The sequence below is a fragment of the Mastomys coucha genome, unplaced genomic scaffold (assembly GCF_008632895.1).
Source record: "Mastomys coucha isolate ucsf_1 unplaced genomic scaffold, UCSF_Mcou_1 pScaffold8, whole genome shotgun sequence".
Classification (NCBI taxonomy): domain Eukaryota; kingdom Metazoa; phylum Chordata; class Mammalia; order Rodentia; family Muridae; genus Mastomys; species Mastomys coucha.
In genome coordinates, this window is record NW_022196914.1 from 73,062,104 (window position 1) to 73,087,048 (window position 24,945).

At 36.4% G+C, this 24,945-nt stretch overlaps 1 protein-coding gene across 6 annotated transcripts in view; it reads right to left on the minus strand.

Moving 5' to 3' along the window:
* Positions 1 to 416: 416 nt before the first annotated feature.
* Positions 417 to 24,945, minus strand: part of Ddx4 (DEAD-box helicase 4) — a 59,855-nt gene continuing 35,326 nt past the window's right edge. For 4 of the 6 annotated variants that reach the window (XM_031360218.1, XM_031360215.1, XM_031360220.1 and 1 more), the window contains 15 exons: positions 22,496 to 22,597; positions 21,527 to 21,607; positions 20,972 to 21,028; positions 19,212 to 19,259; positions 19,069 to 19,116; positions 18,717 to 18,859; positions 17,729 to 17,881; positions 16,975 to 17,129; positions 14,879 to 15,008; positions 13,160 to 13,326; positions 6,089 to 6,234; positions 2,986 to 3,085; positions 2,167 to 2,437; positions 1,935 to 2,048; positions 417 to 1,115 (listed from right to left, as the gene is read on the minus strand). In XM_031360218.1, the coding sequence (XP_031216078.1) occupies positions 1,029 to 1,115; positions 1,935 to 2,048; positions 2,167 to 2,437; positions 2,986 to 3,085; positions 6,089 to 6,234; positions 13,160 to 13,326; positions 14,879 to 15,008; positions 16,975 to 17,129; positions 17,729 to 17,881; positions 18,717 to 18,859; positions 19,069 to 19,116; positions 19,212 to 19,259; positions 20,972 to 21,028; positions 21,527 to 21,607; positions 22,496 to 22,597 (1,802 nt within the window). In that variant the 3' untranslated portion in view covers positions 417 to 1,028. The remainder of the gene's footprint in view (positions 1,116 to 1,934; positions 2,049 to 2,166; positions 2,438 to 2,985; positions 3,086 to 6,088; positions 6,235 to 13,159; positions 13,327 to 14,878; positions 15,009 to 16,974; positions 17,130 to 17,728; positions 17,882 to 18,716; positions 18,860 to 19,068; positions 19,117 to 19,211; positions 19,260 to 20,971; positions 21,029 to 21,526; positions 21,608 to 22,495; positions 22,598 to 24,945) is intronic. The other 2 variants (XM_031360219.1, XM_031360217.1) reach the window with 1 other exon arrangement.

A 24,945-nucleotide genomic window follows, 5' to 3' on the forward strand; every position in this document is an offset into this window, starting at 1 on the left:
GAGGTGGAAGTGGGTGGGTGAGTAGGGGAGCACCCTCACAGAAGCAGGGGGAGAGGAGATGGGATAGAGGGTTTCTGGAGGGGAAACTGGGAAAGGGCCTAACATCTGAAATGTAAATAAAATATCCAATAAAAAAGTATCTGAAAAAAAAATCTCATGGAGTAGGTAAGTCTATAATGAGTGAGAAAGACAGAATTCTTGATCAACAGTAAAACATGAATAAAAAGTTATGAGGAAACTGAAACACTGTGTTTGTTGATAAGTGAGTGGGTTAGATTCTAAGACTAATTTTCATAACATCTTGGTATTTGTATGGATTTACACATTAATATTTGTCTAAAACTTCTTGCTCACTGCACTGATTTCACAGGAACTGTAATATGCTGCAAGAAAAATGAAAAATGCTGTTGGAAAACTTAGGGGGAAATGTGTTTCATCTTTTATTTGTAAGGAAAATCTGTATATTATAAAAGCAAACATTTGTCATACCACCAAGTACAGTGCTCACATTGCAAACTGAACCATTTTCATTACATGTCTGATGATCTAAAAATCAAATAACTTTGAAAGGCTTCAGTTCTCCACTGTTTCATGAAAATCATGTTATTACATTGTACTGATACACTATTCTTTTAAAGGATCAAGTAGAAATTAGACCCAATAATTAAACAAGAGTACATCATATCCTATTGCTTGTTTTATAGGATCATAAACACTATACTAAGACTTAGAGCACTTGGACATGAAACATGTCTTAACTTTCTGAAGAATATACTAGAAATAAGCAAAACATACAGAATGCTTTAATATTTCCAGTTAACACCATTTGTATCAGTAACTGCAATGTTGTAACTTCAGCATTTCACATAACTAATCAATGAAGCTGGTTAGTTTTTAAGGGTTAGGAGGAAGAACAGAAGAACAGGAGATATAAGAATATCAGGTTTCACACTTCTGTTAAAATTTTAAAAATAAAAACTTTTCTTCTCTGCATCAAAACTATCAGACTTGAAGTATGTTTGTTTGCTTTAATCCCATGACTCATCATCAACTGGATTAGGAGCTTGTGAAGAAGAAATCCCCGCTGCATTCAACATGTTCTTGCTCTGGTAATTCTTTTAAAATAAAAAGAAAAGATGAAAGACAAAAGTTATGATAGCCCTAATGTTACATCATCCAGACTGAGAGCAAAAACTCACACTTTGTACCTCGATTATCCTAAGCATCTAATGGCTTTCTTATAAAATGATTCACTTCAAAGAAAGGCTCATATAATCCTGTGAAGTCTAAATTGTATAAAATGACTCAAGAAAATGATTTTTCAAGTTACTAGCTTTTAGAGAGCAGAAAAATTTACTACACTTCAAATCAGCATAAATGTTTAATTAGAAGACTCTTCTATACCAAGAGTTACTGAAGAAGGAAAAAAAAATGGCCTGGCATATCAGTTAAGACTTGTATCTCGGGCCGGGCGGTGGTGGCGCACGCCTTTAATCCCAGCACTTGGGAGGCAGAGGCAGGCGGATTTCTGAGTTCGAGGCCAGCCTGGTCTACAGAGTGAGTTCCAGGTCAGCCAGGGCTACAGAGAAACCCTGTCTCGAAAAAAACCAAAACCAAAACCAAAAAAAAAAAAAAAAGACTTGTATCTCTCTACAGTTTTAGTATTTTGTATTAATAATGTGGTCAGAATTAAAGAATTCTCTACAAACTTCAGAAGATCCAAACAAATACAAGCAAAAGGAACTGGGATGTTAAGACTATAAACCTGAAGAGTGTGTGTGTGTGTGTGTGTGTGCGCGTGTGCATGCGTGAGCACACACACACGCACATGTGTAATTAAAGTGACAGTTTTAATTAAATAGTATCACCTTGTAGAATTGAGCACATTTTCAAAGAGTACTTAGAAATCCATTTCTTAATGTTTCTTAACTAACCTTCCTGGTGTCAACAGATGCAAACACAGTTCCTCTTGTGCTACTATTGAAGCTGGGAGGCACATATGTACTAAAGGCAATTTCTTCTAACCATGCAGGAACTTCCTGTTGAGCCTTGAGAAAATAAAAATTTTTTATGCACATGAAACTTCAAAAATTGTAAAAGATTTCTCAACAACAAAGAACTATTAAATTTTAAATATTTAAAATTAAAAGCTCTGTTTAAACTTACATCTGACAGTACTTTAACTAGAGGTTGTGCTAAATGATTATCGGATTCAGTATCAAAAAAAGAAATCGCCCTGCCAGTATTTCCACAACGCCCAGTACGTCCGATTCGATGAACATATTCATCAATGGTAGAAGGAAGGTCAAAATTGATAACATGTTGAACGTTTTCAATATCAAGCCCTCTAGCAGCCACTGAAGTAGCAACAAGAACTGGGCACTTTCCACAGCGAAAATCTCCAAGAGCTTGCTCTCTCTCCCTCTGTTCCCGATCACTTAAAACAAAAAGTTTACATTAGAGTCACTTTTGAGAAATTTATTAAAGTTCATCAGGCAGTGTATTTTAAAAGTAAAAATTACAGCACTTACTATAAATTTCTACTTTCCACACACTATAATAACCAGGTACTATAATATACACTATAATTTCCAGGTACTATAATAATCCAACCCCAGTTACCACTTTATCCTCACAGTCTTTAGTTGAAACAACCACCTCTATTAGAAGATAGAGTAAATTTTTATTCTGAGCAAAAGAATAACTGCTTAAAATGTTCTTAAAGTACAATTACAGCATTCTACATATTAAAAAATGATTTTAGATTTCCTAGTAAAGTACTAATAACTGGTGTTACTATACCATCAGCGCACCATAGAGTAAGCATACAGATACAAAATAAGATTCTCCTCACTAGGTGATATAATCTTACAGGACACACTGTATATATAGTTTGTCACTGACCAAAATATTTTCATGGGGTATGCCTTTTAAATAACAAACAAAAGTTATTTTCTCAGTAGAAAATCTTATTATTGTACTCACCCATGAATACTTGTAGTTGATATTTTTTCTTGACAAAGAAAAGTTGCAATGAAATCTGCTTTTTTCTTGGTTTCAACAAAGACCATAGTTCTTTCATCACCTACAAAACAAGATTAACATCCAAACAATGTAATTAAGCAAAAAACAAACAAACAAACAAAACAAACAAACAAACAAAAAAACCAAAGCATGTCACAGCAAGAACTTTTGTCTCATCCACACCATAACTGTACTGACAGCAGCTGGTATGGAAAAAGTTAAGTGTTTCCTGAATGGATGGATATCACAAAAAGAGACAACTGCTTTCCTTTTAGATGGATTAAAGCAAACAAACAAACAAGCAAACAAATGGCAAGTGTGCCTTCTTTTCTTAAGTAAATATAATTAATTGTTGGCCATTTCTCAGTGATTGCAAATGTCTCAGTTTCTTTTTCCTCTTCAATTCCTATAAATGTCTGTTACTTCCACAAATTATCCAATCTTTTATTTGTCCCAGATTGGTCAAGACATTTACACTAATAACATCTGACCCTAGGCTGCAAAACTCTATAATCTATGTTCGAATGTCATCTCTTAAATCAAATCCTTTCATTACCAGAAGATACAAAGTGGCAGCCTCATCCCAAGGCTTAACTCATTAAGTGATATTTACTTGCTGAATTAAAGCACTTAAGTATTTAACTGGCATAGATTATTCTATGAGGGATTACTCTATAAAATGTTGAGAAAGACTTTAAGATATCTATAGTCTTAGTAGAAGGAAGAATTTTTGCTGCTCATGATCACTCTTTCCTACCTCCCTGTCAGCTCACTTCATCTTACAAGTTATTTAGTGGCTGCCTGTCACTATTATAGACACTGAAAATAAAAAAAAAGCCCCTGTTTTCACTGTCTATTGAGAATTAAGGGTGTTATATGTAAAAGTATTAAAATGTTATGTGACTCACAACTGCTTTCCCATTTTTATATTAGTGTTGGGAAAATCTGATGAAGCTTTTCATTTCAATCAAATAAATATTTGATTTTCCAAATTTCCTAAGCTGGACATTGTGATGACACTTGCAGTCATAGCACTCTAGAAGCTGAGGCAAGATTACCGAGAAACAGAGGCAGATGGGAGGTATGGCTGGAAGGAGGGATGGAAAAGAGGAGAAGAGGGTGGTAATGGGAAAGACATTTTTATAAAACAGTGTAAATTAAAGCCCAGTATGGTGGGTCAACACTTGGGAGGAGGAATTAGGAGGACTACCTCAAATTCTAGAACAGACCGGTCTACAAAGAGTTCCAAGCCATTCAGAGCTATATATAGCAAGGCCTTATCTAAAAATAAAAGAAAAAACCTGGGAAAGTGAAGATCAAAGCCTTTAAGTGCTTGGGAACACACATTTCTAGCTTATTTTCTTTTTTGCTCATTATTACAAAAGTGACTTCTTGACTTCTCATTTCTCTGTCTCAACACTGACATTCAAAATGAAACAGACTTACTAAACAAGGAGATTGAAGGTAGGGGCAAAATACAGCACATAAGTAGATAGCAAGATGCCCATACAAACTGTCTCCTGCTCAAAATAAGCTACTTCAGAAAACAAGACAGAATAACACAATGTAGGATTAAAAAATAATTTGAAATAGGAGTGAAGCCCCGAGGGCTAGCAGAAAGAATGGAAACAGGCAACCTTGGGAGGTAGGAGGTTGGGGGACCCTCCAGAAAGTATCAGAAACCTAGGAGGTGAGAGACTCTCAGGACTCAAAGGGAGGAAATGCCCAACAGTGAGGAGAGGGAACTTGTAGAGTTCATCTCCAATGGAAAGAAAGGGCATTAAGTGGAGGGATGGGATTACCATCCCAATCAAAAACTTCGAACCAGAATTGCTCCTGTCTAAAAGAACTACAGGGACAAAAGTGGAGAAGAACTGAGGGAAAAGATATCCAGTGACTGGCCCAAATTGGGATCCATCTCAAGGAGAGGCTCCAAGGCCTGGCACTATTGCTGATGCTATGTTGTGCTTATAGACAGGAACCTAGCATGGCTTCTCTCGAAGAGGCCCAACAAGCAGCTGACCAAGACAGATACAACCAATGGACAGAAGCCAGGGACCTCTGTGGCTGAATTAGGGAAAGGCTGGAAGAAGCTGAGGAGGAGGGTGACCCCATAGAAGACCAGCAGTCTCAACTAACCTGGACCTTTGGGATCTTTCAGACACTGAGCCACCAACCAGGCAGCATACACCAGCTGATATGAGGCCCCCAACACATATACAGCAGAGGACTGCCTGGTCTGGCCTCAGTGAGAGAAGATGTACCTAACCCTTGAGAGACTTGAGGCCCCAGGGAGTGGGGAGGCCTGATGGAGTGTGGGGTGTGGGGACATCCTCTTGGAGACAAGGGAGGAGGAATGGGATGAGGAACTGTCAGAGGGTAGGCCAGGAGAGGGATAACGACTGGACTGTATAAAAAAGATTAAAGATAATTTAAATAACAACAACAATTGTTCTTGGAAGAAGGCCGAGAAAAAAATTTCTCATGGGTAATATGGAAAGACAGAACTAGATTCTCAAGTACCCTCTAGCTTTGAAAACACTTTAAATCTTATGAATATGGGAAGACTCATTAGTAGGTAAGAAATGAGGAACCAGTTAAAATCAGTAAGAACTCATGCTGTTTTTCCTTTGAAGAGTGAGTTTTGCTATGTAGGCCAGAGGCTGGCTTCAAGATCACAATCCACCTGCCTTACTTTTAGGAAAGCATGATAACAGTATCACTGTTACTCAATAAATAAAAACATGTATTACTATTAAGTCTTTCTAGTTTTCATATAAACATATATGAAATATATGCATTATGTTTATATATATATATGCTCAAACACTTTTTAGCCAAGTATTAAGTCTCAAATACCTTCTATATTCAACTTTTATAGAGCTAAAGGAATGTTCTCATATAATTTATACAAAAACTAAGCCATAAAGTCATCTATAAAAGATTTATAGAAAAATAAGTCATCTATAAAAGATTTATAGAAAAATAAGATTTATTAAAATTTATACAAAAATGTTTTAAAATTCAAAAACATGACAAAAATAATTATATTAAAATGAGGTACCTATGTTTCGTAGAATCTCAACAAGTTTTTCTCTTTTTGAATACTGGCCAACTTGAAGAATTGTCTGCTGAACATCTCTGCAAGCTCCTCCCACTTGTCCAACAGCAACAAACAAATAATTTGACTTTAGAAACTCCCCAGCCAACCTTAAGAGAGAAAACATTGCTCTTTAGCTTACTCTCACGCATTTGTGCTCAGTCCTATTAATGTCATCTCATATTGACTAGACAGCAACACAGAACAGTGGGAAAGTCATTACTTCTGTCATTCAAGTATTATTTTCAACGATCAGAATAAAATGTTAAGATCTTTAAAATATACTTAGCAGCAAAACATGTGTGTCAAACTATGAACACAGGAATTTCCAGTAAATTCTGTCTATGCAAAATTATATAAATGTATACATAGCAATAAACATATGAACTACAATGCTAACTGTAACAAGCAGAATTTTTTAAATTAAAAACTGAACTGTAGCCGGGCGGTGGTGGAGCACTTGGGAGGCAGAGGCAGGCGGATTTCTGAGTTCGAGGCCAGCCTGGTCTACAAAGTGAGTGCCAGGACAGCCAAGTCTACATAGAGAAACCCTGTCTCAAAAAACAAAAAAGAAAAAAACAACAACAAAAAAAAACTGAACTGTAAGAGGGCCTGGGAATACAGTTCAGTTGTTAAGAGTGCTCCTTTAGCATATATAAAGCCCTGGGTTTGATTGCCAGCACCACAAAAACCAAGGTGTGGTGGTGCATGCTTATAATCTCAGCACTCAGGAGATAGAGGCAGGATGATCTCCAGAAGTTCAATATCACCCTTAATAACATAGTGAACTTGAGGCCAGCCTGGGACATATGAAAGCCTGTCTCATAAAAGGGAGGGATGGAGGTTACGAAGCAGGGAGGGGTTGGTTGAAATGTAACCCTAAAGTACAACTCTATTCTAACCTCAAAACTTATGAATACACACTACTGTTCAGATTTGTTTTCTGAAATATTAAGTTACTATTCAGCAAATAATGATTATGAGTAAACCAGACTGCAGGTAAATGTGTTTCATGCCACAATACATATAGAAAAATAAGACCCGAGGGCCACAAAGAATTGGGCAGTGTAAGGTTGCCCCAAAAGTTGAAAGGATCAACACTTTGACATAATAGTTTAGTATCAGCGTGCAACTGAAAGGCACTGCTTTACAGCATCTATAAGCACAACTCTGTGGGGACAGTGACAACTAAGGTACTGAGCTTTTATGGTTTAGTAGGGAAAGAGCAAGCCTTTGGTCAATTCTTCCAGCTGTGTAGCAGTTTCTAGTTGTTTCTTTGAATGTCACAAAATAGCCCAGACTCAGCATACCCAGAACCTACATAAATTACTGCTTCTTCTTCTTGCTCCATATCTATTCTCTTACCATAAAAACAAAACGTTATTTTTCTCTAATTATTTTTTTAATTTTTGAAATTATATAATTTCCTCCTTCCCTTCCTCCCTTCATACTCTCCCATATAGCCTACCCTCTACCTTGTTCCCTTTCAAATTTATAACCTCACTTTAATTGTTATAATATATATATTCACTCCTAAATATACACATACAACTTAATCAGTCTATGTAGTGTTAATTACTGCATTCTGTAATGTTGTACACACATGTTTTCAGAAAGTTATTTTTTAATATACCTCCTTCAAGAGTTAACACCTCCCGCCCAGGCAACTGAAATTCTGAGTCTGCTACCCCTTCAACTGCTTACATAATCATAATACCGTGAGCAGAGAGATGAATACAGTGGTATTAGCCTCAAGTAGGACAAATCTACTTTTTAAACTCAGCTTCAGAATAGTTACCATTTACTGGACAGATATTAAACTCCAAGAAATAGGCAGTGCTTTCTCCATTTTTTTTCACAAGAGAATGGGTAGGAAAGGGAAATGAAATCTATGTAGAACCTTCAAAAAGTTTAGACTTGATCCATAGGATCAGTAAGTAAAGAAACATAGATTTGAGTAAGTTTTAAATAGTTATCAATCTGAATATTTGGCAAAGACAGAAAACTAGAGGAATGTCAAGAAGGAATACCATGATTCAAAGTATTTTTGCTTCAAAATTAGTCTAAATAAGGAAAATTTTCTTTTGATGTTTTCTTTTTCTTCCTTTTAAAATTTCATTTCTATCTAACACTCAGTTTGTCCTACTCTGCTTTGCACATTCTAATTTGTTGTTGTTGTAGCTGTTGCTTTTTATTTTGATCATATGTTTTATTTCAGTCTATGGTTGTTTGTTTGCTTCTATGCAGTGCTAGATGGCAAGTTTTGCAACTCAATTACACCACCAAGCCCAGCCAAAATAAACTGTACTTTCCTCTACTTACAACCCAGTCCTGCTTGAACTTACAGCAGATACTTGAAATTAAATAACAGAGTACATGAAAACACCCAGATGATCACCCAACAATGAGAAGGGTTCTAACAAGCCAGCCTATATATTTACCCCATAACAATAGCAGAGATAAGTGACACAAAAATTTGATGTCCTCAAACCTGATTTCAAAACTACAGTACAATGTAACAAAACTTTATGGTGGCAGCATAAACAAGACACACAAGAGAATGGAATAAGAATCCAAAAGCCAAGTCATACATCTATAACAACTGAATCTCAAGGAAGGCATCAATAGCACACTGCGAAAGTACCAGGCTTAGTAGCACATACCTTTAATTCCCACACTTGGGAGGCAGAGCCAGGTGAATCTATGTCCCTTTTAAGGTCAGCCGGGTCTATATTATGAGTCTCAGGAAAGTCAGGACAATATAGTGAGACCCTGTCTTAAAAACAAGACAACAAAACCAACGAAACAAACAAAAACACCACTGATGGGTAAAAAGAGCCTCAGCAAATGGCGCGGGGCAAACAGGCCGGGCACTTGCAGTACAATGAAACCACACATGCAGATCTCACCTTAGTCAGCACAGCCAAAGACCCCACAACACCCAAACTATTACCAGAAAGGTAACAGTTAACTTAAAGATTCCGGTATTAACAACAACTTCCTAAATATGATTTCAACGTCCCAGGGAACAAAACCAAGGATTGGTAAATGGAATTGCATTAAAGAGAGGCTGCACAGCAAAGAAGCAATCAACAGAACAAAGAAATAATATAGAGAGTAGGAAAAAACTCTTCAGCTATTCGTTTGACAAAAACAATACTCAGAATTGAAAAGAACCTAAAATCTTAATACTAAAGAAGTTTAATCAAAATATCAGCATGTGAACAGGCACTTCTGGGTAGTAAAAGTAGCTAATAAAATATATAATGGAGAATATTTTTAGCCATCAGAAATATATTGTAAAAAACTAACAATAAGTGCTGGAAAGAATGTGGAGAAAAAGAACACCTATCCACTGTTCATGAAAATGTAAAGAGTGGAAAACAGTACACACTGCGGAAAAATGTACACATTTCCCAAAAAAGTACAACTCCCATGTTATCCAGCTAGATCACCCATGGATATTTTTATGAAAGAGATGAAGTCAGCACACAAATACACAAAGAGATACATGAATACCCATATTTAGTGAATTATTCACTGTGCTGAATAAACATAATCAGCCTAAGTGTCCATCAATAGCTAATTTTTAAAATGTGTCACATAACATAATATAGTAGTACCAATCACAAATATCAAAATCAGGTCATTTGCAGAAAAATGGATAGAACTGTTAAAATAATCCAGATGGAGAAAGGCAAGCATCTCATGTAGCCCCTTGTTAAGAGCAAAGTTAAGGCTCAGCAGTTAAGAACACTTACTGCTCTTCCAGAGGTCCTGAGTTCAATTCCCAGCAATCACATGGTGGCTGACAGCCATCTGTAATAAGATCTGATGCCCTCTTCTGGTGTCTCTGAAGAGACAATGGTGTACTCATATACATAAGATAAATAAATCTTTTTTTTTTAAAAAGTACATTAAAAAAAAAAGCAAAGTTAAAATTAAAAAGAAAAAATGGCTCTGTGGGAAGCAGAAACAAGAGATCATTGGAGATAATAGGCTACCAGCCTGGCTCCAAGTTTAATGTGAAAACCTGAGGATCTGAGTTCAGATCTCCAGCATCCACATCAAAATCTTGTCAGAGCAGCATGAATCTGTAATTCTAGATTGGGTGGTAGAGACAGCCAGATTCTCAGAGCTCACTGGTTAGCCAGCCTAGGTCAATGAAGGAGCTTCAGGTTCAACGAGAGAACCTGTCTCAAATCACAAAATGGACAGCAAGAGAAAAATACTGTCCTTTGATATCAAAATGCATGCCTAAATGGCACCTATCAAACATATATGCGTATACCACACACATTAAGAGAAATAGAAATTAAATTACAAAGGTTAAAAAATAGGTAGAGATGGGCAACAGATAGAACTTTAAAGTGGGCAGTGAGTACTTGGGGTGATAATGCTCTCCCAAAAGCCATAGAGTATCTAAGGAAACCCCGAAGTATCTAGTATGAAAAAAACTCTCAAGTTGTTAATCACTGGAGTCTCAGGAACGTACAAAACAGTATAGGTTATTGCTGTTGCCCTCTGCTGTCTCCCAGAACTGAAGTTAAGTTCCTATGGCCAACAACTTCAACTTCAAACATGGGAGAAATCAAGCTAGAGATGTCCTGGAAACCTCCTCCCTGAGGACTAGCTTTCAGTGGTAAGGCCATGCAAACTGTCCAAAGAGAAACGACTATAGTCCTACTGTGGGTGGTTTGAATGAGAATGGCTCCCATATCCTCATAAGTTTGAATGTTTGGTCATTAGTTAGTGGTACTATTGATACCAAAGAGTGGTATATTGCCTGAGCATGCTTGTTGGTGGAATGTGAACTTTAGGACTTTGTATTAGGAAATTGGTTGATATTTGGGGCACGGCAAATAAGAGTGCTGACATCAATGTGGACGGTGGAAGCCCAGCTCAAGAGATTTCAGAGAACAGCAGCAACTGTCCTAGAAATCATTCTTGTGATATTTTGGCAAAGAATGTGGTTGCTTTTGGTATATCCAAAAATATGACAGAGGCTAAACTTAAAATTTTGAGACTAGCCGGGCGGTGGTGGCGCACGCCTTTAATTCCAGCACTTGGGAGGCAGAGGCAGGTGGATTTCTGAGTTCGAGGCCAGCCTGGTCTACAGAGTGAGTTCCAGGACAGCCAAGGCAGACAGAGAAACCCTGTCGTGAAAAAAAAAAACAAAAAACAAAAAACAAAAAACAAAAAATTTTGAGACTAATGCCATTGGCAGAGGACATTTTAAGACAGTCTCATATTGACTGTGCCATATAGTTATTAATGGTTATTCTTATGGAGATCAACAATGAAAGAGCAAGCTGGATGGGGAAGAAATAAAAACTGTACAGTTTAAAGATCACTAGAGTATGTAATATTGAAGCCCATTCTGTGCCGAAGAAGAGCAGTTGTGAATCAAGAAACAAAATGTCAATAATTTAAAAATCAAGAGATCTTTTATTGATCATGTATACCCAAGGTAAACCAAACATGACTCATAAAAGATCCACATATTGAATACCACTATTGAATTTAGAAAAATATTGACTTTTAGAAAAAGAAACGACTACCTTAAGTACCACTAAGAAATTTATCTAAAAGTCTATGATTTAGTTTTTCTACAATAAAGATCTTTTAATTTTTCTTTGAAAAGTTTTGGTCACATAAGTAAAATAAATCAATGGCCAATGTCATGCCTAACCAAGGCCTTGTGGAGTCTGACACACTAGCACAGGATCACAAATATTTTGTGAGACCAGAGACCAACTAAACATCAAAGAAGCAGCCCTATATTCTAGGATCCACAGATTACATCACACATTGTACTACCTACAGGCTCCAAGCCCACAAGAACTGTGCTTTCTGTGCAAAGAACAGCCCACAGATCACCTTGGAGGCAACTTTTTATGAGGAGAGGATGTCAAGCAACACAACACAGAATACTAGTCCTGGAAACACGGATCTTTATGTGATGTATAAGCCAAAGTCCACCATCTACCACCATTCCCCCAATATTCAGCCAACTTGGGAAATCATCTTCCTCTCAGATGGGGAGGAACAGAGTTCCTAGTCCTTAAAGAGAACAGTTTCATCAAACAAAAGAGCAAGAATTCTGCTGACTCCAGGCTATTGGCATTGCCTAGACTGTTTAGGCTCCCTTTGTCAAGTAAGGGACAAGCTGGTAGAGAAGCTGCTACCCAACAAGGATGTGTAATCCCAATCTCTGAATTTACAAGACCATGGAATACACAGGATGATTCCCAAGTATCTGTCAATAATTGGTTTATGAACTTTCTACCAAAGATCAATTCTATACATTTAGGATTAAAAATAAAGCATAGTAAGAATAACTTTAGTAAACACTTATTGATTCCCAGCTATATATACACACTGTAGGAGAGGAGAAAGAGGAGAGAGGAAGAGAGTGGAGGAGAGGGGAGGAGAAGGGAAGAGAGAAGAGGAAAAAGGAGGAGAGGGGAGGGAATGGGAGGAGAGATTATAATGATAATGCAAAGTCAGGAATAAAATTGAAAAATAAGAAAAGTGGCAAACTTTAAAGCATGTGCTTACTTTTGTACTGCATGTGTAAAGCTCTTTTTTGGTAACAACTCTGTGTATGTGTACATGCAAGTGTGCTCACATGTCCATATATCTGCATGTTTGTGTGTGATGGTTGTGCATGTGGAGGGCAGAGGTCAACCTTCTTTTCTGAAACAGGATTTCTTACTGAAATCTGGGACCTATCACAAGCTAAACAAATTTTCTGGCCAGGGAGCCCTAGGGACTTGTCTGTCTCTGCCTCCTCAACACTGGAATAAGAGGCCAACTTGGTACATGAGTGGTAGGGATTACATGCAGATCTTCATACTGGCATGGCAGGCATTTTACCTACCCCTAAATTAGTTAATTTTGAGACAAGAGTCTAACTATGTAAGCCTGACTGGTCTCAAACACAGTGATTCATATTTCTCTATCTCCTGAGTGTTGGGATCAAAGGCACACACTGCCATTCACACTTTTGTTTTTGAGAAGAAAGATATTTACCTCTGGATTTCTTCAGGAAACGTTGCACTGAATAAAAGGGTTTGGCGTTGTTCCTTTGATGGCATTCCTGGACAAGAAATTAACTTCTTCATCTCTGGTCCAAAACCCATATCCAACATTCGATCAGCTTCATCCAAAACTAAATACTTGACTTGTTTGAGGCCAATCTTTAAGGATATTTTCAAAGACAAAACCAGAACATACATACTAGTTTACATTAAGCTAAAATATGCTGCACAATTTCAACTTTTTAAAAAGTACTCTCAGGGGATATGCTGGCTAGCTGTATGTCAACAGGCTAGAATCATCTGGGAAGAACATCTCACTTGAAAAACATGCCTTCATCAAACGGGCCTCTGGGGCATTTTCTTGATTTAATGATTTATGTGGGAGGGCTCAGCTCACAGTGTATGGTACCACCTCTTGTGTAGAAGTCCTAGGTTGCTATAAGGAAGCAAAATTCCTCCATGGCCTCAGCTTCAGTTTTCTGCCTCCAATTCCTGCTATGTATTAAGTTCTTGCCCTAATTTCCTTCAATGATAGACTGTAATACCCAAGTTGGTTTTGGTCATGGTATTTACCAATCTAATGCACAGAAAATCAAAGCATACAATGATGAGAATTGTTGTTCTCATCATAGATAATCATAATATAGCTGATCTAAACTCTTACTAATATATAAAATGTGTTACAAATTAAGTTTAATAGAACCTAAAATATCTACAGTAATATTTTATACTAGAACTTTCTGCAATTATTTGAATGTTCTATTACCTCCAGTGTCTAACCTATTAGGCACTAGCCATATGTAGTTTGAAACATGTAACTGGAATAAATATGAAACTAAACTTTTTATTTAAAAATATATGTAGTAACATATGGCTAATAGTTAACTTGTAGTAGATAGCATGGATTCATACTATCTAATCTTGACAAAATCATGATAAAAATCAAATTTTAATGTAAGAAAATAAAATCTAATACCATGAAATACTGAAAATAGCTTAGCACTTTTCTTTTTTGAGAATGGGTCTCACTATGTAGCTCTGGCTGTCCTGGAATGACAAGTGACTTTGGAACTACCACAAAGATGGTTAAGTAAAAATCTGACATTGGTTTCTCTAGCTTCTTTTAATAAATATAATTTTAAAGGTACATTTACCAACAAGTGTTTTAAGTACCTCCTTTATAGAATGCAAAACAGTCAGTTGCAGTTCATTACCATGAATTTAAAGAATTAAGAGATGTAATAATTGGGTATAAGATTCCCAAGTAAATAAAACTTCTTCTTAAAAAACTTAGAAAATTAACAACTCCCATTATTACCATTCACATGCTTTAATAGAAGACAAAGTTATTGATGCCCTAAAGAATGAGTCTTAGGAAAAAACTATTTTACCAAAATGTATATGAAACTATATAAAAATACTCATTGTACTTTCTTCCATGCATAAAATATTACTAATATCAGATACAGATTCTAGCCCTAACTCACTGACTAGAGCTAACTAAAGACTATTTGAGTAAATTGTTAATTACATTTTGTTTCCCCAAATATAATATGGAAAATGCTATCCTGTTAGATTATTTTGACAATTATGAAAATTAATTCAAAGCACCCGCTAGAACCAAAACATAGGAAATACATCTCTCATCATTCCCCTCCTTTCCCTATAAAATAACCATTAGGCTAACAACTTGTTGCCTTTTAAGTCTTACCTTTTCTTTGCCTATGATATCCATCAGCCTCCCTGGAGTAGCACACAATATATTACATCCTTGTACTATCTGTCGAACTGAATGCCCAAACTGGGTTCCTCCATATATGACAACAGCTCTTACACAAGTCCTATAGATAAGAGAAATGCTTTTTTCTATTTGGAAATTATTCACTTGTCACTTTATGAAACAAGATCCATAAAGAAAAAATATTCAGCTATCTAAAAGATGTTAAATTCTGTTGAAAATGGTAAGTTTATAATATCAAAGAGCAAATAAAACAAATCTATTTGAACAAAGGAAAAGACTTAATCTATCTGAAGTACAACTATAATCCTTCCTCCCCAGTCACCAACTCACACAAAGGAATTACTAATTCTCTAGTACTATGATAGCTGGCGAGCAGGGAGGAAGCTTCCTGGTCAATCGCAATACCCAAATGCTATCTGTTCATCTTTGGGTACAGACATTGTCTAAATTTACCAAGCATGCTTTTTGTTTTTGAAAATGTCTTTCTTCTTTTACTCAACTTAAAATCAGATACCAACTTAGTACTAATCTAAGCAATTATACCTAAGTTTTGCAAAAGAATTATAAGGTTTGACATTGAAGACATTTCAATAATCATTTTAAATTTTATAAAAATAAAAGGCTAATGGTTTATAAACAATAAACACTAAAAAAAAAAAAAAAAAACCACTAAAATTCCAGTGGATAAACTGTGGGTAACAGATAGATAATTAGAAAAGCTAAGCACTCAAAATGTAGTTCTACTGGGGCTGGAGAGATGGCTCAGCAGTTAAAGAGTAAGGGATGTTTTCCCAGAGGTTCTGAATTCAATTCCTAACAATCACAGGGTGCTTCATAACCATCTGAAATGGGATCCTGTTACTGGACTACCACACAATCCCATGAGACACACAATTACAGAAAAAGCCAACTGTACTGTAAAAGAGGTGCTTATTAAACAAAAAATAAATAAAAAAAAAACCTCAGGGACAGACTAATAATGCTTTAACTCTCAGTTTTCTTAATGTTGGTGAAAAAGGATTAGCAGCAACTGACACTGCCCACCCGACTAATACAGAAGTGGAGGCTCACAGCCATCCATTGGACTGAGCACAGCATCACCAATGAAGGAGCTAGAGAAAGGACCCAAGGAGCTGAAGGGTTTGCAGCTCCTTAGGAGGAACAACAATATGAACTAACTGGTACCCTCAGAGCTCCCAGGGACTAAACCACCAACCAAAGCATACACATGGTGGGACTCATGGCTCCAGCAGCATATGTAGCAGAGGATGACCTAGTCAAGTTATTAATGGGAAGAGAGGCCCCTGGTCCTGTGAAGGTTCTATGCCCCAGTGTAGGGGAATGCCAGGGCCAAGAAGTGGGAGAGGGTGGGTTGGTAAGCAGGGGAAGGGGGCAGGGAAAGGTGAAGGAACACCTTTTTTCCCCAGAGGTGAAGCCGGGGAAAGGAGACGGCTCAGCAGGTAAAGAAAGGCACTTGCCTCTAAGTCTGATGTTCTGGATTTTGTCTTTAGAACCCACACAATAAAAGGAGAGAGAACAGACACCTCCAATTCATCCTCTGATCTCCATGGACCATGCATGTGCATGCACATTGCACATACGCACACAAGTAAATATTCACAAATTAATGCAGAAATAACATATTTAAAAATATCTGCTACTAAAAAAGCCAAGTACGGTGCCAGACACCTATAATCTGGCTACTTGAGAAAATAAAGGAGAATTTCAATTTGAGACTAGGCTTGGCAACTTAGTAAGATCCCATCTTAAAAATTTTAAAAGGAGTGTAGCTTACTGATAGAGTGCCTGCCTAGCACATGGAAAGGGCTTTAGTCAATCCTTAGTATCAGAAAAGGCAAGCAACTGAACACCAGTATTTGTAATACTTTATTTTTTACATGCTATTGAATTTTGTTTCTTCTAAAAATAGTCCATAAACAAGATTATAAGAAAATACAGTTTATTCAATTAAACTAAAATTTTTATGAGTATATTATTAGAGCTCTCAAATAATTGAGAGAGCTCTCTAAGAACTATTTTATGAGTGTCATTCTAGATATACTTACCCAAAAGAAAATTTTCTGGCTTCCAAATAAATTTGGTTGATCAATTCTCGAGTTGGTGCTACAATAATACACTCTGGTTCCTGCAGTTCTTTAAAGCGACTGGCAGTTATTCCATCCCGCATCATATGAGCCAAAATAGGCAAGAGAAAAGCTGCCTGAAAGTTAAGTTGGTTGATTTAAAACTTAGCATTTTTGTCCCTGCCAAGAGCTAGTTCTACTTGATAGCCTAAAACTCCCTTCCTTCTTGCTGGTAGATTTATGATAAGAATTTAGCATAAATTTTATTGCAAGAAGTTAACTAGGTCTTCATAGACATGTTATACAACATAACATGTTTGATAAAATTAATCTAGCTCAACACATTAGTCTTTTAAAAAATAAGCATATTTATGTTACATGGACACTAACAACATAAACACCAAGAAAATCAGAAATTAGAAAAGCATGAATACTTATGACAGCTTAGATTATCTATACATCTTCTAACCAGTACAAGAGATTCAAGCTACTTAGGAAACACCAAAGTAAGAACAAACAGCCAGGCAGTGGTGGCGCACACCTTTAATCCCAGCACTTGGGAGGCAGAGGCAGGCGGATTTCTGAGTTCGAGGCCAACCTGGTCTACAAAGTGAGTTACAGGACAGCCAGGGCTATCTATACAGAGAAACCCTGTCTCGAAAAAGGAAAACAAACAAACAAAACCCAACAACAGACAGTTTGACAGAGGGCTAGTCTATTTGCAAAGATGACTTACAGTCTTCCCAGACCCTGTTTGAGCACAAGCCATCAAATCCCGTCCTGCTAATACAATCGGAATGCTGTATTTCTGCACAGGAGTAAGCTTAGTATAGCCAGCTTTAGCAATGTTGTTATTTAGTGTCTGACAGAGATTAGCTTCTTCAAAAGTCTACACAGGAAAAAAGTCAAATGATTAAATGATAAACTGCATACATCATATGCTCATCATTTCATAAACATATTCCATTTAAGTGAGCTTTAAACTTTGATTCCGCTTTACATAGCAATATCCCCCACTATAAATAAAAATGTATTTTCATGACACTGTAAAAATATTTCCCATAAACATTCCTTGTAAATACCTTTTCTGCGCTCTTAAGCCCTATGAGATACAAAAAGCTCTGATAAGTAATAAAGGCTTACTGTGCAGATAATTATTAACAGGCAATAGAAGACTTCTGTTATTCTCCATACAAAAATCCACTTCCCATGGCGGAAGAAATAGCTCAGCAGTTAAGAGCACTAGCTGCTCTTCCAAAGGATATGAATTCAATTCCTAGAATCCACATACAGGCTTACAACCATCTTTAACTCCAGCTCTAGAGGCTCTGATGCCATCTTCTGGCTACCAAGGTCACCAAGCAGTCATGTAATGCAAAGACATATATGCAGGCAAAGTAGCCATACACATAAAATCCACATCCTAATTATTTACTTTTTCTCACATAATTTCTCACATAATTTTTTCTTTTCTCACATAATTATTTGAGTATATAGAAAAAAGTAGACTTTTCAGTAAATATAAATAAAGTTCTTAATACGGTATGGGAAGTAGAGATGAATTCCAGCACTTTCTCTTTTGATACAGCAATCCTACTGAAAATGACAAGCAATGCCTCTCAATTTTCAATCAAGGATCCTAGGCATGAAAAGGTTTAACTTTTATATTGATAGCAATTTCATCATACTGTATATTTATATCAATATAGAAATAATACACTGACCAAAATTGCCGGTGGTGCATCATGTCCAGATACTTCAACAAGTATGGTGTCATATTTATCAAAGTTTATGCCTGTCTGATAATGTGCAAAGATGGAGTCCTCATCCTCTGGTGGAGGAGGGGGTATATATGTCACTTTGGGACCTTGGAATATAAATAAAAAATGTAATTTACAAACTAGAAATACAAACAAGAGAAAATAACTAAACTGGACAAAAACCAAATAGAAAATAACTATTGAAATCACTACTAAGATTTTCATTGTGCAAATGTTTTTAACTACAGTTTTAAATATTTTTAACTTTAGAGAAATGTAGCACATATTCAAATAGATAATGCAAACGCCAGTGTACCTTGAATATCACTGCTTTCACCTCCTTCAGCTTCTGACTTCCAAGAATCTTAAAGGAGATAAAACCAAAAAAAAAAAAAGTTAATTGAAGAATAAAATAACAGTACTAGAAAGATCAAAACCTTTTTCCAAAATAAAACTTACTCTTTCCAGAGCCTGTTACTACTTCTTCATTTAAACCTTTGTAACCACCTATTAAAGAAATTCAGAGTGATAATCAAATATGACACAAAGCTGTGCATGTCTTCACTCAGTCTCCATAGAGGACAGTCTTAAAATAGAAAAGACCTTTAAAGTCACTGTGTACAAGGGCTGTTAGAGATGTCAGAGGCTGAAGGCACATCTCAGTGCTGAGTGTTAATTTAATGTGCACAAGTCCCTGGGTTTGTTGATCCCCAGCATGAGAGAAAGGAGGGAGAGGAGAGAAATAAGACGGGAAGAAAGATAGAGAATCTAACACATTTTAAGGTTTTTAATAATCAACATGATGGTTTTATGTAGATTACAGACTGTACTACTGTCTTTTCTTAAGCTATGAGATCTTTTCCCTGGTCAGCAAGGAAATAACTTTCTAAAAGAAATTAAAATGTGTTGAGAAGTATGATTCTGTGAGGAGCACCACTCAGATTGTGGCCATAATCATAGCTATGGCATACTAAAGTGAATTACTTAAAGAGCATACTCAACCAAGAGAGGAGGGACATGAGTCAAGTTTCCCAGTTGTCTCGAGATTAAAGGATGCAAGCAGCCTTGGTTCCTTTCTTATTGATGTGACAAAAGACAGCTGAAGGAGGCTTAATTCTGAAGGAGAATTAATTCTGGCTCAGTTTTAGGTACAATCCATTGTGGTAAAGGAGCCAAGGCTGCAAGAGTTTGAGAGAGATGGTCACACTGTGCTAGCAGTGAGGAAGTGAAGAGCAGAATGCTGGTGCTCAGCTCTGTTTTTCATTCCGTCTAGGATTCCAGCCTGTGGAACTGTACTGCCCACATTCAGCATGAGGCTTCACACCTCAGTTAACCTGGTCTAGAAAATCTCACACACAAGCTTAGCTCCCAGGTGATTATGGATCTTGTCAAGTTGACAATATTATCTATCCCTTGTCAACTTCACATTTAAATGGATCATTTTTGAACTCCTTCCTGTCTTTTATTCCTTTGTCCTCACTGACTGACTCATGGCCAACTTATATTGCAAAATGCTTTGAATCACATTTCAAAAGTCCCCAAAGGCTTCAACAACTCTTCAATACATCCAATCCTCCTCCAGACAAGCTTTAAACATCTGTGGATGATCTGATTTAAATAGATTTTAACAAACTTTTTTGTTCAATATTGGAAAACGTAAGAAGGCAGGGGGCTTCATTTCTTTGAATGTTTTCAGACTAATGATTTACCAAAAATCAAATAACCTTTATTGACCTACTAATCTGCAAAGTATTTTAAGTTTCATATAATACTTAAATATTTATGCTCTGGGGAAAATCCTTTTTGAGGGTAAAAAAGTCACTATTATTATTTTCTTTCCTTTAAGATTATGAGAGGAAAGGGGTATTTTAATAAGTTGTACAAATATCTTGATATTTAATTATCTGCATGATATCCCATTTGTGGTCATATTAAATATTTATTGATGAATTTTAGGTGATTTTCAGGTTTCCTAATATAAAGAGAACTCAGTGAGTATTTTGGGCATGTGTTTACAAATGCTGCTATCATTCATGAGTCTTACAATAGAACAGCTAGATCAGAAAGAAAATAACCTGAACGCGTATTAAGGAACTCAACAGACCAAGTTCATAGTTATCAGGTATGTAGAAACAATGACAATTACTATTATCCTAAAGAAAATAGACTTTGATTACAATAAATGTAAGCTGACAGAAGTCAGTCAAGTAAGAGCTCACCTCGGCCACTTCCACTTCTGCTTTGGTAAGTGTCACCATTGCCTGTAAGACATTGCACTGCCACACATTAGAAGAACATGCATCCCCGCTCTCCTTCCCCTCAGATACATAAGAAGAACTGTATTCAACAGTCATTCAATGGGATTCCTAGTCCCTTTGACTTTTTTAAACTTTGCTGAATTCACTTAAACCTTACTCCCTCCCCTTTAAGGCACTTTTCACTTGTAATTCATTTGTAATTTTTTTACATTTCACCTTAAATCATACATATTTTCCTCTATACCTCAGAAACTTTCTCTGAAACCAACACAAGCTTTCTTTTTCCTTCTTCCCATTAAAAGTATCTACTCCCATCTCACACTGTCAGCCCACTCAGAAAGATAATTCCTCGTGCACCAATGTTCTAAGGGAGGCAAGACTACACACGTTTGCCTGCATAACTAAGATACGGGGGAAATTGTGAGCTAGCCTTGAGATATACTTAAACATGCCCTCTTGATAAAAGCATAAACACATATATGAAAATCAATGCTCAGTAATAGTTTCATTTCTCACCTGAATCACTTGTTGCTGGTTTCCTAGAACCAAAAAGGCCACCGCCACGCTGTGTCCCCTGATCTTGCTCATATTCACTATCTTTATTTGAAAGAAACAGAATTTGATTATATTACTTTTAGCAACATTTTACAATCATTTAGCAAAATGTTTAAGCATGGTATTATAGGTTAAAAGATGTATAAAACAGTGTAACCAGAATCACAATATGTATTTTTTAAGTGTCACAGAAAGGATTTCTCTATAAATTGTATACTTGAATTACAAATAACTTCCTCAAAAATCACTGTTATTTTACAAATAAGTTAGGGTCAATGTTATCCCCAAACAAAAGTCTCCTCCCCAAAATGGGACTTTTACTTTGCATAGAGACCACACTGCATCATCTCACTGCCTGTTCACTAAAACATCATCCCTGCCCCTACTCCCACCGTAATCTAATACTATCAGCTCTGCCCTTCAGAGGCCTGTATGATATTTTTTAAATAAAGGGCAATTTATTTAATTTTATACATTTATTTAATGAGTATTGAAATTTTTCAATGTCATTTGTATCCAAAATTGCTATTGAGAGATACATTTATATGATTTATGAAAAATAATACTTTATTTTTAGAAAAATGTTAGCTATCGAACTTTAAAGTAGAAAGTCATGTTGGTAAAAGAATGTATGAAGGGGAGAGCCATACAGAAGACCATTCATTTATAAGGTCAGCCATAGTTTCCAGCCTCCAGACACTTAGTAATATATAATGCTTTATAAAGACGTGGTAACACAAACTTCTGAAATAAGTGTTCCAACTTATTTTTCAGTTACCCATGTTTCTAAAAATAATGATACATGACATGAAGTGGTAACCTGTGTTTGTTACTCTACTAAAATATTCATATAATAGCAACTTTGTACACTAGGGTTTTAAAAAATAATTTCCAACAAATGAAGCACATCTTATGCAATCCACTACTAACTTGGTCTTCCTAAACCAAGTCCTCCACGGCAACCTCGGAAACTAGCTCTTCCACCTCTTCTGAATGGACCTGAAGCTTCTGAATCATTTCCATCTTGATAGCCTATATCAAAACACACGAGAACAGCACAAAACAACAACAACAAAGAGAGCTTGGAGACTTGGTAATGGAATTTAACATTTGTATGAGTTAAGTGGCTTTAATCTTAATTAAAGAATTGACAGTTAACTTTTCAAAAGTCACAACTGAGCTATAAATTATTCTTCTTTACCGATACAGATATTGTTATGACAAAAAAAGGCATTGCTTGAAGACTTAAAACTGAGTAAAAGAAGCATGTTGCTTGAACAGCACAATAAGTTGTCAGAACTACACCATTAGCTGGATTTCTACGATGTTCTACCGGATTAAATAAATCCAAGCTTATATTTGCCCCCTATAAAAAATAAGATACTTTAACAAAAACACAGGAATCAGGTACATGTAAAGTCTCATTTCCTGTTACAAATGACAAGTGAAGTGTGACTTCCTTTAATGCAAAGGTAGATCAGTTTCAAACCAAAAGCCAAACATCTAGAAAATAATGTGTAGTTTATGCATTTGCTACTATTTATAACAACATGATTACTAAAAATCCAAAATTCTATATATTTGAATTATTGACAGTAGACTATGTATATTTTAAAATCCTGATTATACAGTAAGACAGAATAATAAAAAGTACATTCATGGGCTGGAGATATGGCTCAGTTGCAGAATTCTTGCCTAGCATGTGACAGAAGGTGTGCATACCTCAGAACCACCAAAAAAGTCAACGAAAATTCAAATTTATTTATCTATTAGCTAACCTAATCCCTAACTGTAAAAAAAAAAAGTCTACCAACTTTTTTGCCTTTTATTTAAAAAAAAAAAATAAAACTCCTGAACTTCTCTTTTCTAAACAGGAACTATTTTCATAAACATCATCAAATAAGATATAAAACATATGTATAGATTTAAAACATAATAAAGCCCAAAGGATCTTTCATTCAGCTTAAGATCAATAAGCTCCTAATACAACTGTGCCCATGGGGGGGGGGGGTTGCCCTGTTTCTCTCAAGCACCTCTCTCCCTCACAGTTCCAACCCACACTGCTTTGTGCTGCCCTGCATTTATTTTACTATCATCTATGTACACAGACTTAAGGGTTGTGTATAATTGGCTGTGGAACTGCAGATAAACCATTCCACACTTCTTTTGTTTGGCTTTCCTTGTCTACTAAGGAACCATACTCTATCTCCAGTTTATCTGTATCTACTATCTTATCTTCTTTTTACTGTCTTGTCTTCCTTAAGGAACTCAGCTCACTAGTTTCCCACCAAATAAACTAGCTGTACCTCATAGGTCAGAGTCTACTTTTATTGTCATTGGGTAAAAAATGCCTCACATTTTGACTATAGACTATAAATTAAGAAAAATCAGGGCTTTAACCCAGAGACTCGGGTGAGATCCGCCATCTTCTCTCCGGTGAGTGTCTAAGCTGGTAGCAGCCAGCTGGGAGGCACAGGCCCCACGAGTTGCAGGGGAGTCACAAGGCAGCAGGGACACGACAAGCTCTAGTCAGAGTCACCAAGAACATCTAACACCAAAAATCAATAGATGGTGAAAGGCAAACGCAAGAGTCCTACCTACAGAAACCAAGACTACTTGGCTTCATCAGAACCTAGTACTCCCACTGCATCAAGTCCTGGATATCCCAAAACACTGGAAAAGCAAGAATTGGATCTTAAATCATATCTCACAATGCTGATAGAGGAACTTAAGAAGGACATGAACAACTAACTCCCTTAAAGAAATACAGGAGAACATAGGTAAGGAGGTACAAGCTCTTAAAAAGAGGAAACAAAAAAAGTCCCATAAAGAATTACAGGAGATCACAAGTAAACAACTAGGAGCACTTAAAGAGCAAACTCAAAAATCCCTTAAGGAATTGCAGGAAAACACAAACAAACAGGTGAAGGAATTGAGGAAAACCATCCAGACCTAAAAATGGAAGTAGAAACAATAAAGAAATCACAAAAAGAGACAACTCTGGAGTTAGAAATCTTAGGAAAGAAGTCAGGAAACGGGCTGGTGAGATGGCTCAGTGGGTTAAGAGCACCGACTGCTCTTCCTAAGGTCCAGAGTTCAAATCCCAGCAACCACATGGTGGCTCACAACCAACCGTAATGAGATCTGACGCCCTCTTCTGGTGTATCTGAAGACAGCTACAGTGTACTTACATATAATAAATTAACAAATAAATCTTAAAAAAAAAAAAAAAAGAAGTCAGGAAACATAGATGCAAGCATTGCTAACAGAATACAAGAGATAGAAGAGAGAATCTAAGGGGCAGAAGATAACAGACAACATTGATAGAACAGTCAAAGAAAATGCAAAAAGCAAAAAGACCCTAACCCAAAACATCCAGG